This window comes from Hevea brasiliensis, chromosome 1 (assembly GCF_030052815.1).
Source record: "Hevea brasiliensis isolate MT/VB/25A 57/8 chromosome 1, ASM3005281v1, whole genome shotgun sequence".
In the NCBI taxonomy this organism is placed as follows: domain Eukaryota; kingdom Viridiplantae; phylum Streptophyta; class Magnoliopsida; order Malpighiales; family Euphorbiaceae; genus Hevea; species Hevea brasiliensis.
Window position 1 is genome coordinate 36,755,166 of NC_079493.1, and position 15,496 is coordinate 36,770,661.

The window sequence follows — 15,496 nt, forward strand, 5'->3', positions numbered from 1 at the left end:
AAGTTGTCTTCCATTGTTATAGCATAAAACCAAAGTTTTATTTTAAGCTAACTTGTTGGGCAAATATAATTAAGGTTTTTTTCACCTAAACATGTTTAATGCTATGAAATATATGATATTTTTAAGGCCTGAATACACCATTCCACACCTAAACTTAACTAAAAAAACCTCATCGCACTCTAAACTTTAAAAATATCCTATAACACACCTAACGTCCCATGATACACCTCATGGTATCTTAATTCCACTTTACAAGAGTATATCATAGAATATTTATAGGAGTTGAGGTGTGTCATGGGATATTTTAAAAGTTTAGGATGCCATAAGATTTTTTTTAGTAAAGCTGAGAGGTGAACTTATGTATTAGGCCTATTTCTAAATAATGTAACTACTAATGAGTTGACTTAAAAATCATAGTACTTCTTCTATTGTTCTTGTGGTAGCTTAAGAGAGAACCTTGTGAAGTATTGAACAAGATTCACAGATGACCTCTAAGGGTTTAACTTTGGACATAGCGATTGTTATTTTTCCAATCATATCGATCTCCTTTCCATCAACCCTTTCCCATTCAAAGCATTGAATCAATGAACCCAAAGTTAAGCCCATTTTATTATTTGCCAAACCTTCTCTAGGACAAGCTCTCCTTCCTAACCCAAAAGGTAAGAACTTGAATGCTTCAGCTTTCCCATTTTCTAATCTTTCTGGCTTGAAACATGTTGGGTCTTTCTACAAGTTAAAAAGTCTTTATATGGACTCAAATAGGCTGGTAGACAATGGAATAAGGAATTCACTTCCAAACTCATTCAATTTGGTTTTAAGTAGCACCCTTACGATCATTGTTTTTTTATTAAAAGGTTAGGAGCTCATTTTATGGCTTTGATTATGTATGTGGATGATGTCTTAATTTCTGGTCCATGTGAATTATATATTATTGCTACCAAAACATTTCTAGACAAAACGTTCGCTATCAGGATTTGGGGCATGCTAAATTCTTCCTAGGTTTGGAGATTGCCAAGTCTTCCTTGAGAATGTATCTAAACTAAAAAAAGTATATTATGGACATCCTTATTGATCTTGGTCTGCACCATGCGAAGTCTACCCAAGTCCCTCTTCCTAGGGGCATCACACTTTCTTCTGATACAAGTCCTCTTCCCCCTGAGCCTGATAAGTACAGAAGATTAGTGGGGAAGTTGTTATACTTGAATCTTACGAGGCCAAACATATCATTTTCTATACAGTAGCTTAGTCAGCATATGCAACATCCTAAATAGCTCCATTGGGATGCAACTCTCCCTGTTTTAAAGTACCTTAAAAGCTATTCTGGCAAAGGCTTATTTTTTCCCTATTGAGAATCCTCTTCATCTCACTACATATTGTGATACAGATTGGGCCTCCTGTGTTGACACACATAAATCAGTTATAGGATTCTGTGTGTTTCTTGGGCATGCTTTAATTTCCTGGAAATCCAAAAAGCAATCTACTATGAGTAGATCATCTATTGAGGCTGAGTATAGAAGCATGGCATCCACAGTATGTGAGTCCAATGGTTATCTTACCTCATCCAAATATTTCAATTACTAGTTTCATTCCCCATTCCTCTTTACTGTGATAATAAAGTTGTTATTCACATAGCCTCAAACCCTATATTCGATGAAAGCACCAAACATCTTGACATTGATTGTAATGTAGTCAGAGATCAAATGGTGAAAGGGTTTGTTAAACCTCAACATGTCACATCCAAACTTCAGTTAGCTGATCTTTTCACTAAATGCCTTGGTTGTTAATTGTTCTCAACATTTGTATCCGAGTTAGGGTTGGTTGATTTCACTCACTCACCAATTTCTAGCTTAAGGGGGGATGATAAAGATATAAGCAAGGCAATAACTCAACTGAAGATGGATTGCTTGCTAACTTATGCAGTTGTATAGAGGAGTAACCCAAAGATGTGAAACTTAGCAAAAAAGTGTGCAACATTTTTAAGTAAAACGATGTGCAGCATGGATGAATAAAACGGTGTGTTCCAATAACACAAACAAAGAAAAGCTAAGACTCAAAGAATGCATTGAGGGCAACATAAAGCAGAATTGGTTAGTTTGTTACTGTTTGTAGGGTTTGGCAGGAAAGCTTCTCTCTAGTTGTAAAAATTAGTTAGATGGTTTCTAGAATTTTTGTTCTACTTGTATATGAGAACATTATGTATAGCATGTTAAATACAATGAGTAATGAATAAATTTCTTTTCTCCCAAATCAAGTTCTTCAATATTTTTCCTCTATTCAAGATTTGATCAAACTTCAGTGTATAGCTTATTAGGATGAAGTAAACAAAACAAAGACATATCTAGAGACATTAATTGATTAAATAAATCACACAAAAGGTGGTTTTAAGACTTGATTATTCCCTATGCCAATTCAGCGATCCTTATGTAAGTAGCTCTATCTATAATCACAATCTTAAACCTTGTAAGAACTTTCACGTAAAACATAAATGGTAATACAACGAAAATATGAAAGGGTTACATTTATAATCACAGTGCCTTGTCCAACACTAACCACTTCACACAGTATATTTCTCAAACACATGGTGTTCACATTAACAACAAAATAATGTTTAATTCAATAACATATAAAAGGAAAATCATAGGTAAGAAACTGTAATTTATACAATGTTTATTCATAATCTTCAACTAAAATATGAACATGTTGCCCTAATCCCAATAACAATATGTTACAATCCCATATTACTAAGAGGTTACTAAGTCCTTCACACCTTCCCCTTGCAAGCCGATTTTTATGATGATTTCTACTTGGGTGTGGTTTAACCTCAGCCACTTGCGGTGCTCAACACAATTCATATTAATTGGTATTAGAACCAGCCCCATCTTGCGAGATCCAGCACTTAGAGTGGTGGCTGGGGCAAATTGTATAAAAACAAGTGGTCTGATGTATAGGGTGCTAGCCATAACCAACATGGTCGCTTTTTTTTTTTTTTGCAAGCATGGGTATTGTTACAATCCCACATTGCTAAGTAACAATTGAGAGGTTAACAAGTCCTAAACACCTTCCCCTTGCAAGCTAATTTTCAAAGGTGAGTTCTACCTAGGTGGCCTATTCCTATCTCAGTGACTCGCGGTGCTCAACAATTAATATCACAATAGCAATTTTAGCTAAAAAAAAAAATTAAAAACAATAACCCTTGATTTCCAATTTCATGAATCATTTTAGATTTATTTGAGAGAATAAGACGGTAAGAAATGAGAACCACATGTATAATTGCGAGAGAAGAAGAAACAGAACAACAAGTGCAAAAGTGAAATTCAGTGATATTATAATGAAGAGTTAGGTCTTAGATATGAACAAACTTTATTGATATCTAACAACGTTGTTCTATTAAATACACAAACTCTGTTCTATTGATAAAAAATTGAATGACATTCTCTTCCATAGCTCGAGCAAATTATTTTAGATATGTCCACAATCATCCAATTAGAATGGCATTCTCGGTGTGTGTCACCATCATGCCTAGGTATTGCTTCAATGTCCTTGCTATCTTCAAAGGTAGAAGAAGATAACAAGCAATGCTTTAAACCAAAGTTTTTTTTTTTTTTTTAAGCTAACTTGTTAGGCAAATCTAGATAAGATTGTTTTCACCTGAACATATTTAATGCTATGAAATATATGATATTTTTAAATAATGTAATTACTAATGAGTTGACTTGAAAATCACAGTACTTCTTCTATTGTTCTTGTGGTAGCTTAAGAGAGAACCTTGTGAAGTATTGAACAAGATTTACACATGACCTCCAAGGGTTTTACTTTGGACATAGTGATTGTTGTCTTTTCAGCCATATCGATCTCCTTTCAATCAACCCTTTCCCACTCAAAGCATTGAATCAATGAACCCAAAGTCAAGCCCATTATTCTATTTGCCAAGCCTTCCCCAGGACAAGCTCTCCTTCCCAATCCAAAAGGCAAGAACTTGAATGCTTCAGCTTTCCCATTCTCAAATCTCTCTGGCTTAAAACTTGTTGGGTCTTCCCACAAGTTAGGATCTCTTTGAATGGCCCAAATGTTTGCAAATAACATTGTATCGGAGGGCACATGGAAGCCTTGGATGGTGCAATCATCAGATGACAAGTGTGGCGCTAGGAGCGGAGCAACTGGATACAATCTCAAGTTCTCTGAGATGATGCTTTGAAGATAGTTTAGTTTTGGCAAATCTGATTCATCTATTAATCGGTCTTCACCAACATGTGTGTTTATCTCTGCTTTCGCCTTCTTTAAAACATTTGGATTGTTGAGCAAATTTGAAATTGCCCATTCTAAAGCTATAGATGAGGTTTCTGTTCCACCAGTCAACATTACCTGCAGAAAATGGTATTTTTTTTATACAAATTCAAAATGAATAATTCAATGTTAATGTAGTCATTTTAAATTATAAGATTTAAAAAATTTAAAATGAATAATTTGAGGCTAATTAAATAATTAATATATATATATATATATATATATATATATATATATATATATATATATATATATATATATATATATTTGCATTTGTTGATGATTTTATCTAAACGTTTTAATTTGGAATCAATTGATTTCAACTTTAAAATTGAAAAAAAAAAAAAAAACCAAATTTGAAATTTAATTAACCAATTTATTGATAATTTCACATTTGGGCCATGTATTTATAAATTCTTTACAAAACATCCTTGAATCTTGTTTTGCAAGATCTTCATGAGAAAAATTAAATTCTCCCCAAAATGGTTTTCAATTTTGATTAAAATTTCTTCAAAAATGAAACTTTTTGAGTAGATTAATTGAGAGAATATATATATATATATATAAAGTTAGCTTCTACACAGAGATTAGAATTTCACTAACCAGAATCAGGCCTTTGATTATAGTATTGAGGTTGGGATTCCTGTAGAGCAAGCAAGTGATTTATCATTGTATTTCTATCCTTATCGATTCGATGCTCTTCAATCAGTTCTTGCAAGAATGAGTCAATCTTTTCGCCAAGCCTAACCAGCTTCTTTATAATTCCATCATAATCAATCCACTGTAGAATGGGAAACAAATCACGTAGAATTGCACTCCCAGTATAAGCAAATAACTCCTCCATTATCTCCCTAAACTTGCTTGCCTGCTTTTTGCATGATTCTTTCACTTCTTCTCCATAGTAACGCTTCCCTGCAACCATTCTCATTATTACGTTAGTTGTCAGGTCGAAAAAGATTGATCTTAGCTCCACCTTGGCGAAACCTTGGCTAGAAACTCTATGAAGTCTGCCAAGTAATGTGCTGATTTCATCATTTCGGATGCTTCGAAATTGGTTGAGACGAGTTGATGATAGGATTTCAACTGTGCTTATTCTGCGGAGGTTGCGCCAATGATCACCATATCTTGCAGCACCGAGAGTGGTGTTGTTGTAGCTTAGGTACATACCCGCGTAGAAATCAGGGCGGTTGGCGAAAACAACATCATTCTTGGTGAGGCATTCTTCGACTGCTGAAGGTGATGAGACAACTAGTGCAGGACGCAAACCAAGGCGGAGATACATGATGGAGCCATACTTTTGGGAGAGATTGTTGAGAGATTGATGGATGGGTTGTTTCAGAAGATGGAGATGGCCTATGATTGGAAGAGAAGGTGGACTTGGTGGAAGGTTTTTGTGCTGCTTTCTCGTTTGTAGCATCAACTTCACAGCCACAACTAGAAACAGAGTGATCAAAATTGTGTAAATCATTGTTTCTTCCATTCTTGTGTAGTTTTTATTGTGATTTTCAGTTCAAATCTTAATGCAAATATATATCGTCAGGCAAGCAAGTAGTTTTTTTCTTTTTTTTTTACTATAATTGGCTTTAACTAAGATTTGACAGGGTGTTTAGTTTAACTTATAAGTTAGTCAAACTAACTTATAAGTAGAATGCTGTAAGTAAATGACCAACTTATAAGTAGAATGTTGTAAGTAGATTAGCGTTGGATTTGACTTATAAATTAAAAAAATAAGTTAGAAGACATAAGTAAAAATATCTTACTTTTAACTTATTTACTTATTTTAAAACTACTCTTTTCATCAAGTAAAAAACATATTATCCTAATAATTTTTAAAAATATTAATATTATCCTTATTTTAATAACCATAACACTTAATTATATATATTTTTTGGTAATTTCAATAAATTAAATTACTTTTAAATACTTTTTAACTAAATACTTAAATTAGTTAAAAGTTATTTTTATGTATTTTTACTAAATAATTAATTACTTATTTTTAATTTGACTCATAAATTAAAAAATATATTTTAAGTCAAAAATTAAAAATAACTTCTCAAATCAAACACAAAAATCTAAGATTTAAGCTCTTATATCATTGAGTTTTAAGTTTATCGGTGAATTGATAATATTTTTTACTTACATATGGAGATTTTTTTTCTAAGAAAATGAGTGCAAACTTTTTATCTCATTTTTGTGTTAATAATAGCAATTGATTATAATAAATAACAACTTATAGCAATAAATGTTAAGTTGGTTCAAATCTTGGAATCATATGGGATAGGTTATGTTTCTCCTGTGTTGATTTCCTAAGCAATTTGTCGACACCATATTTTGGTCGATCACCAAGGTCAATGGACTTTAAAATTGACTCTCAGCCGACATCCTTCGATCACAAATGACTCGATCATGAAATAAACCGATCCCACACTTAGTTAATTATTTCCCGATCTCTTATCAAAGGGGATCAAACCAATATCAGGTCTCCGTACCATCCAGTCTCGCTTCCGATCTCTTCTTTGCAAATATTGTGAAAAGTCATTTAGCTAACGCTAAAATCGGGTTCTTTACTTGTATGTCCCAGATATTCCTTAAAATAAAGTTAAGATTTCAGTCCGATTTAATGATGATTCCGATCTTTAGAATTCAAATCAATGTCCAATCTTTCCAATTCTAATGTTTTAAAGTCTTACCTGGTGTTTGGTCGTGGCTTAGTCCGATTTTGAGCTTATGTATAATGTTTTTCCGATCTTTTATACTTAGGTTAATGGTTGCTTTTAAGTTTACTGTCAAACGCGTTCAAAACAATTAAGTACTCATATAATTTGGACACTTTCCAATCTCATCAAGAAATTGAACAAAAAGGACTTCATTGCATCTCAAAATAAAATTTACAAGTCATTCGACTGGAGGGTCTCTCCTAGCCTGTTCTGTAACACCCCTTACCCGTCTGCAGTGTAGCCGAGCAAGATATGCCACGCAGTGTACCGGAACACCCTATTTTAATTTAATCATTTTTTTTTCTTCCTAATTTATTTTTTTCATAGTTATGAAGTACAATTTATGAAATATAATTCATTTAAGTCATTTATTGAAATTATAATTTATTTGAGGTTCCGAAAATTTTATAGAAAATCCGACAGAGTACCGGCTAAAAATTAAGAAAATAGTTCTTCGGAACCTGTGAAAAACACTTCCAATAATCATTTCCAATCATTCTCAAACTCCAATAACCATCAACATGGTCTCAACATTAGCAATCATTTCAAGTTCTCAACATTAATCCACAATTTCATTCAAATTCAAAATCAACTAAAATTTCATGAAGATATTCTCAAATTATATTAATTAACAAAATTCTTCAAAATATGTACATCAACATATGATTACATAAATTTACTATTTACATGAGTTCATAATTTACAAATCACAAACTACTACCTATTACAAAATGCAAAAACATAATTTCAAAAGGGACCTAAAGGTCCTACCACTGATGCACTGTAGATGAGAGGTGACTCTGACTCTAGGCAGATCTGTGACCTCACCCAGTCTGTGGTCTGCTGGGCTCTCTGTCTGTCTCTCCAGAACCTACGCGTGGCAAAAAGCGACGCGCTAAGCAATAATGCTTAGTGGTGCCAATAATAAAATAAAAAGAACTAATAAAAAAAATAAATATGCAGTGAGTGTATTGATGTCTCATGCAGACAAATTTTTGATAATTATTGGTAGTCTTATTTATTTGGTACTTGTTATATTCATTATTTCATTAAATTTATCAACTTTCATTTTTGGTTGCCCAAGTAACCTATACTGGATGACTGGACTGGATAAACGGGTAAACTGGCACTGGGTATCAAGTACCTCGGGCCGTCACACCATCGGTCACATATGTGTCTCCCGGTGTGCAACAGAACAGCTAATAAGCTGTAATAACATTAGGCACAAGGCCAAGTCTCAACACAATGTCAGAATGGCTAAAAGCCATGAAATCACAGAATAGCATAATGCCATGTGCAGTACTGCTAACTGAACCCTATTGGCATGCCAACCTATCCAAACCAATCTTGCTAGGTGTACTAGGGCATGTTACACTTTTAAACTTTACAATTCTTGAAATTTAAGTTTAGGTGTTACTATTCATTTCATTAGTCAAGTCAAATGTTGACTTTTGCATAGACAATAGGTACATTGGTTCTAATACTCTCAACATACCACATTTGGCATTTTAAAATTGTTGGTATTGGTTGCCAATACCATTTCTAAGCTTAGTGCTAGTTGTTCAAAATTTTCAGATTTCAAGCCTTGTGTTTACTGTTCCATTGGTCATTTTTACAGTAGGAATTTGGCAAAATTGTCTTCATGAAAGTTGTTCCTTATTTTGTCTAGTTATATTTCTTTTTTTTGAATCACTCCATTTGGAGTTTTGTAGCTCAAGTTATGGCCTAAACACCATAACTGGCCGGATTGGACAGAATCCAAAATTCTTGGCAAAGTTCTACCAGATTTGGTAACCTAAGTTTGGTTGGCAATTTGACTAGGTTATGGTCAGAATTTGGATTTGTGTTCTTCATGAAAGTTTTAGGTCTATGTCTCAGCTTTCTGTTGGTAAAAGTTCAGGTCAATTGGACCTTTCTACACTGAGTTATGACCAAATGAATAGATACTGTTCATTTAGTCATTTTGCCCAGGCAGAATGCAAGTCACCCGAATTAGGGCAATTTTTAAGCCAACTTGGTTTGGTTTTCTGGGCAGGGTTTCTTCACCAAAGTTGTGCCATTATGTGTCTAGTTTCATGTCCAATTGGCCTTGCACCAATTGAACCTCTACAACTCCATTTATAACTACCCAAACCTGCTAGACTCATACTTAGTCTTACAGGTTAGCCAAGGCAGCTCACCTAAACTCAAATCCAACATCCTTACTCACTTCAATTCCTTCTCACTCACATTCAAATGGTCACTAATTGACCATTACAAGGTTAATAAACCATTACATGAGCAAACCCTAGCTAACCTTAGCTGCCAAAATTTTTAGAGTGCACACACACACATTTTTATCTTGTTTTCTTACATTTCCTACTTACTTCATGCCATTAAACATGAATTTAATCAAAATAGCAAAAGTTTGGACACTAACCTTGATTTAGTTAATTCCCAAAGCTTGAGAACTCCTCTTTTTCTCTTTCTTTTTGCTGCCCAAGACTTGCTCTAGGTGTAAGGGTAAATATTTGTGAAGGGAAGCTAGGGTTTTGGGGTGATTTGGGTGGTGAACTCAAGCTTGGTGAAGCTTTAATGGAGTTTTCCTTCCTCTCTCTCTCTCTCTACGTTTTTGGCTGCCCTAAAGGTTGAAGATAGCTGTTTAGTTCTTTAATTTTTATCTCCTTTTATTCATTTTTAAGTAGTTTATAATGATGTGTCAAAATTTAGTTGGGTGGGATGATGTTTAATGACATCATAATGATGTCATAATTCAAATTTCTTTTATTTTCTTTCCTTTTCTTGTCTACTTAATTTCAATTTAATTTTTAGCAATATTTATTCACATTTTGTGTCATAATAATTATTTACTTAACTGGACAAGTCGGCCAAAAATCACCTCTGAAGGCAAACAGACCAAAATGCCCTCTGTTTGGCTTAACAGACCAAAATTGTCTGTACCGATTGAAAAATTTTTCTAAGCATTTTCTTGGCATTCTAATGCCATAGGAACCTCAATGACCCTTCTCTGGAGTCCCAAAAATTATTTTATGAATTTTTCCTTAGGTTTAGGGCTCCTAGTTGCGAGAACCGCAACTTCCCACTAGGTTACCCATCGCTAGGGCACCGGCTCATTTAACTTAGTTGTATTTTATTTCTAAAATTTTTTCTAAATTTTTCTTTTTAATATTTGAGTTAATTATGGTTCCTCACTTTAGTTTAAATATTTTTTCGGACGTTCTAGCTGTCCGGACCGACACTGGTCACTGGAACAGTAGAATGTATGGAATTGCTACAGTGAGGGTGTTACATGTTCTCCAGGTACATCATTGTTTCTCTCATTTTCTCTCTCTCTCTCGGGCTCCTCCTCGCTACCCTCTTCATCTCTAGGAGCAAGATCAACCATCCAGGAGAAGTCTTCCCCAGGATAATGCCTTTCAAGCTCAGCCAAAAGATCGCCATGTGCATTCACATAAGCGCCAGCTTCCCTTGTCACAGCCTCCTCTTCTTTGACTTTGAGCTCCTCAGTAAGGCGAGCGACATCGGCAGTTCGGCAGGCCCGAGCTTCTTCTAGTTCACGCTCTAGTTCGACTATCTTGTCCTCATAAGATTTTGTCCGACCCTCAATCTCGGTGATATAGTCTTAAGCGAACGAAAGTTGGGCTCGGGCGGAAGCGGCATCTTAGACCACTTTCAGAATTTCCTGCCTCAGGAGGTGAGCCTTTTCCCTGATTATGTGTTGGTTCACCAGGCTCTCCACGCTCAAGCTCATCGTCTGAGCCAAGAGATTATCAAGGCTATCTAGGGTCAGCCTGTTCCAATCATCTTGAAGGCATATGGTGGCACCCAGAACTTTGGCCAAGCCCGGATTCCCCCGAACTGAGCGGTTCTTTTCGAGATAATGAATAAGGACCTGGGCGCCATGAGAGAGGGGCCTTACAGCAAGTTGAAAAGATCCTCCCTCGGCACTTGAGGAAACAGGCGGAGGTGGCGGTTCTTCCTGTCGAGGAGGGGAAGGAGCGATCTCCACCTCTGGGATCGGTTGTTCTGAAGGTCGGGATGAAGAGCCCGGCACTTCTCCCGAATCTCGCCTTGGCGTCTGGGATGCCGCGGCGATCTTCATTTCTCGCACCTTCTGGGAGACCTCTCTTTTCCGCTTGCGGCTCTCCTTTGCGCTTTTGCCTCCAGCCATTCCTGCACGGAAAAACAAGTTAGTGAGATCACCTGAGTCAGGAGGCTAAAGGTTTAGGTTATACCGATCCCGGGTCCGAGGTCAGAGAGCTGCAGTTCATAATCTTCATTGGCGATCACCCTCGTAAGCCACCACCTCAGTTCGGCCATTACGGCATATGGGCAAGAATACTTTTGGGTGGCCGCCTGCTCCTTCAATTCCTTTACCATGGCGTCCTCGTCTCTATTCAAAGTGACCTTTTTTGGAGCCGAGGGGACCAGGTATTGCCAGCTGCGCGGGAAACCTTCGAAGCCATTTGGGATCTTGTTCCTCAATATAAAGAACCGGTTCTTCCAGTTCTTCAGCGAAGAGGGGAGGTCGGTAAAAAGCCCACAGTGCGGCTTGGCTTGGAAGAACCAGTACTCGTCGTCCTTCCAGCGAGAAAGTCTATGCAACTCAGCAAAAACCTTCGCTATAGGCTCGAGCTTCTTGGCCCAGCATAAGCCTCTAAAAGCCACCAGAATCCGCCATGAGTTCGAATGCACTTGGGCTACACATACATGGTGGAACTTCAGAACGGCCTTAAAGAAGTCGTCAAGCGGGAACCGAAGCCCGGCTTTTAATTGCTCTTCATACACCATGATCGCGTCATTTTCTTCAAAGAAGTGATCGGCTCGGAGATCGCCATGGCATATGATAAGCTCGTAAGAGTGAGTCCGAAGGTTATACTCTTGACTAAAGGATTGCAGATCAGTTTCCTGGAGAACCAATGGCAACTCATCTACGAGAAGATTTTCTTTCCATAAAGTAGAGGCCCGTTTGGATTGAGCCACCCGACCGTGAGCTGGGATGGAGGTTGCAGAAGGTTCAAGTCGCCTAATTGGCCTAATTACCTCAACTTCATCCGATGTCCACGAGATGTGAACGGAAGGCGGGCTAGCAGCTCTCTGACCCTTGGCGCCACTCATTTTCACATAAAACAAAAGAAATTAACTGAGAAGAGAATCAAAAACCTTACCGGAATGTGATTAGTGCTGGGAAACTTGAGAAAATGAGAGGAAACATTGAAAGTGCTAAGGAAAGTTTTGAAAATGACATGAGGAAATGACTGACTCACTTCACCCCTATTTATACCCGTCTGGGCATTAAATGCTCGCGAAGTCCCAAGCGACGCATCGGTTAGTGGAATCGGTTTGCTTCCTCGACACGTCGCAAGAAGATTCTAGAAACATAATAAAAATTCAAATAAATGAGATAGGCTTACTAAAGTCAATTTTCAAACTCAGGGATCGACAAATAGCGACCAGATCGGATGCACTTATCAGAGATCGGAAAATAATAGTGCGATAATGAAACAAGATGTTTAAAAAAAAAATTCATTTCATTTCAAAAGATCGGATTACACAGTTGGGCGATCTCAAAATATCGGATTACATTATTTAGGGCGATCTCTAAAGATCAGCACTACATCTTACCTAACAATGGCCTGTGTCAAAGCCTAGTCTTGTGGCTGAATCAAAAGATGTGTTTGATCAGAAAGCCAGCCACAAGTATTGGATAGATGTGCAGCTCAGATAGGGTGACTATGACTCTCATGATGGTGAGCGGAGTCATCGTCGATGTCATCGACCAGAACCGAGCTGCAGTCGGGACGCCCGATGTGGTGAGGGGCCAAATGAACTTCAAGAGGCAGTCACCGACATTAAGATTGAAATTAGTAGTCCTCTTGCCCGAGATCGGTTCACCGATTATATCGGTAGACCGATTCGAGATCGGCACAATCGTCACTTTCGATCTTGATCGGTAAATTAGTCCGGTTCCCTCACTGTCATCAGATGTTGTCCTCATGGTTCTCCGATCGCCGAGATCATAAATTTTCAGGCGAAGGGCAAAGAAAACAGTCGAAAAAAGATCAAAAGCAGTCACCATAGTCAGAATTGTTACCGGAGAAGCTAGAATAGGAGAAATGGAGAAATGGAAGGAGGAGAAGTGAAGTGTGAAGGAGCTTTCTCGCTGGTGCATATATATAGGGCCTGAGCATTTATTGCATACAGAAACCGAAGCGGATGCATCGGTAACCGAAGAATTAATTGCTTTGACTAAGGCAGGTCGGATAAAGAGGAAAAATCTAGAATGGGAGAGATCGGGAAGCGATGAGGGACCCGATATGAGAAAGATCGGAAAAGGAGAGGGTCATAATAGAGAGATCGGAAGGAATAGAGATCGAAAAGCACGAAGAGGATAAAATGACTTCCAATCAACTCTCTTCATAATCAGTGCCGAGTTAGTTAAAGCGTTGCAGGCGGATCAAATCTTCACCGCACGCCTCATCTGCAGAAAAGCCCACCTAGCTGACAGACGCCAAAACAGTTACGACAGTCCTGTACACCTTGATCTCCACCGTTGATCATACTAGTAAGGTCGGACCCAGAGCCCTTGGATCAAAAAGCAGACGACAGGTCTGGCGCTTTTTATTCCCAGCCCTCGGATCCATCTTGTAAGGCAAGACCCTGAGCCGTTGGATTAAGAAGAGAAAGGACGGATATTCTGAATAGGATCCCAGCCGTCCATTTTGATTCTCTTTAATTCTTAGACCTCGGATCATGTCCCTTTGAATCTAAACCCTCAGTCTCCCCTGTGGAGATCCTGACCCTTCATTAAGAGCACCCGTTCCCTATAAATACCTGCATGCAATACTGTAGAAGGGAGGGATGAAAAGGTGGTGGTGATTATAGTGGAAAGACTCTGAAATCTAATTCAGTCTTGCTACTTTGCCATTCTGAGCTTTCAAGAGACTTTAGAAACTAGTTTTCTTAAGTATCTTCATCAAAGGAGTTCTGAACCCTGAAATCTCCATTTTTCAGTGCTTGTTCACCGCTCCGAAAGGCCATTTTCTTTACTCAGTTTCATTCCCACTTCCCTGATATCGGTACATTACTCTCCTTATTCAACTTTATTCCGACTTGGTTCCTGCTATTTCGAGTAAGTTTTAATCTTTTGGCCATCGGTTTCCACCTCTACAAGATTGTTGGACACTAGAGTTAGCTCAACATCCTCGACCTCCCACAGGTAAGCATCTCGACTATTATTTCACTGGATGCTCGTGTTTCAGTTCATCTATTTTTATTTTTCAAATTTCCATTAAGTTCAGTTGCACTAAAATCCCAATGTAGATTTTTCAGGCCGATAGTTATTTCCCGATGTTTACTTCTTCCATTCATCCGTAAACTTTATTTATTTCTTCTTAGTTTTCATTTTCTTCGAAAATAGGTGTTCTGGTTGTGGGTAACTTGTAGGTAACCTAATAAAATGTTGGTAGAAGTATCTTAACGTGAAAGTCTTTCGAACCAATAAAAATAACTAAAGGTTAAATAGTAGATCAGAGGAAAAGTTATGAGGTCGGGCTACTAAACGAGCCCAGGAGATAGCATAATAGATCGGGAATCGAGATAAGATCAGATCCCAGACTAGTAACCGAAAGAGATCGGATATAGTCAGCCAAAGAGTTCTGACAAGGTAATCATATAGGAGATCGGAGGAGAGCTCTTATCCGAGATTCTTCATTTAAAATTTTAAATCAAACACTCTAAGAGATAGGGGGGAGAGTTCTTACCTGATTCTCATTTAAAAAAACACAGAGATCGGAGGAGAGTTCTTATCTGAGATCCTTCATTTAAAATTATAAAACGAACACTCTAAGAGATCGGGGGAGAGTTCTTACCTGATTCTCTTTTAAAAAAACACGGAGATTGAAGGAGAGTTCTTATATGAGATCCTTCATTTAAAATTTTAAACCGAACACTCTAAGAGATCGGGGGAGAGTTCTTACCCGTTTCTCATTCAAATAAAAAACACGGAGATCGAAGGAGAGTTCTTATCCGAGATCCTCCACTAAAAACTTTAAACTGAATATTCTAAGAGATCGGGGGAGAGTTTTTACCCGTTTCTCATTCAAATAAAAAACACGGAGATAGGAGGAGAGTTCTTATCCGAGATCCTCCACTAAAAACTTTAAACTGAATATTCTAAGAGATCGGGGGAGAGTTCTTACTCGTATCTCAGCCAAGACCTTAATAAAATATGTGGAGATCGGAGGAGAGTTCTTATCCGAAATCTCCCTCCCAAAACTAAAACATATCTAGAGATCGGGAGAAGCTTCTCACCCGAGCTCTCTCAACAAAATCCAAATTAAAATAGCACAATTCTAATACACAAGATAACCCTACACGACACCTATTCACTAAAAGGCCATCTCATGAACTTGTGTTCTTGGGCAACCCAAAATAAGTGAAATATCAAACATTCCTTTATTTTGCACAAAGGATTAACATCATCACTATCCCAA

General features: G+C 37.4%; 1 protein-coding gene and 1 pseudogene across 1 annotated transcript in view; both read right to left on the bottom strand.

Moving 5' to 3' along the window:
• Positions 1 to 3,753: 3,753 nt before the first annotated feature.
• Positions 3,754 to 5,764, bottom strand: LOC110659151 (cytochrome P450 81Q32-like; annotated as a pseudogene).
• Positions 5,765 to 10,603: 4,839 nt separating this feature from the next.
• LOC110638869 (cytochrome P450 81Q32-like) overlaps positions 10,604 to 15,496 on the bottom strand; it is a 102,582-nt gene continuing 97,689 nt past the window's right edge. The window contains exons 3-5 of the mRNA XM_058153246.1: positions 11,837 to 12,049; positions 10,894 to 11,174; positions 10,604 to 10,708 (exon numbers count right to left, since the gene is read on the bottom strand). Coding sequence (XP_058009229.1) covers positions 10,604 to 10,708; positions 10,894 to 11,174; positions 11,837 to 12,049 — 599 coding nt within the window. The remainder of the gene's footprint in view (positions 10,709 to 10,893; positions 11,175 to 11,836; positions 12,050 to 15,496) is intronic.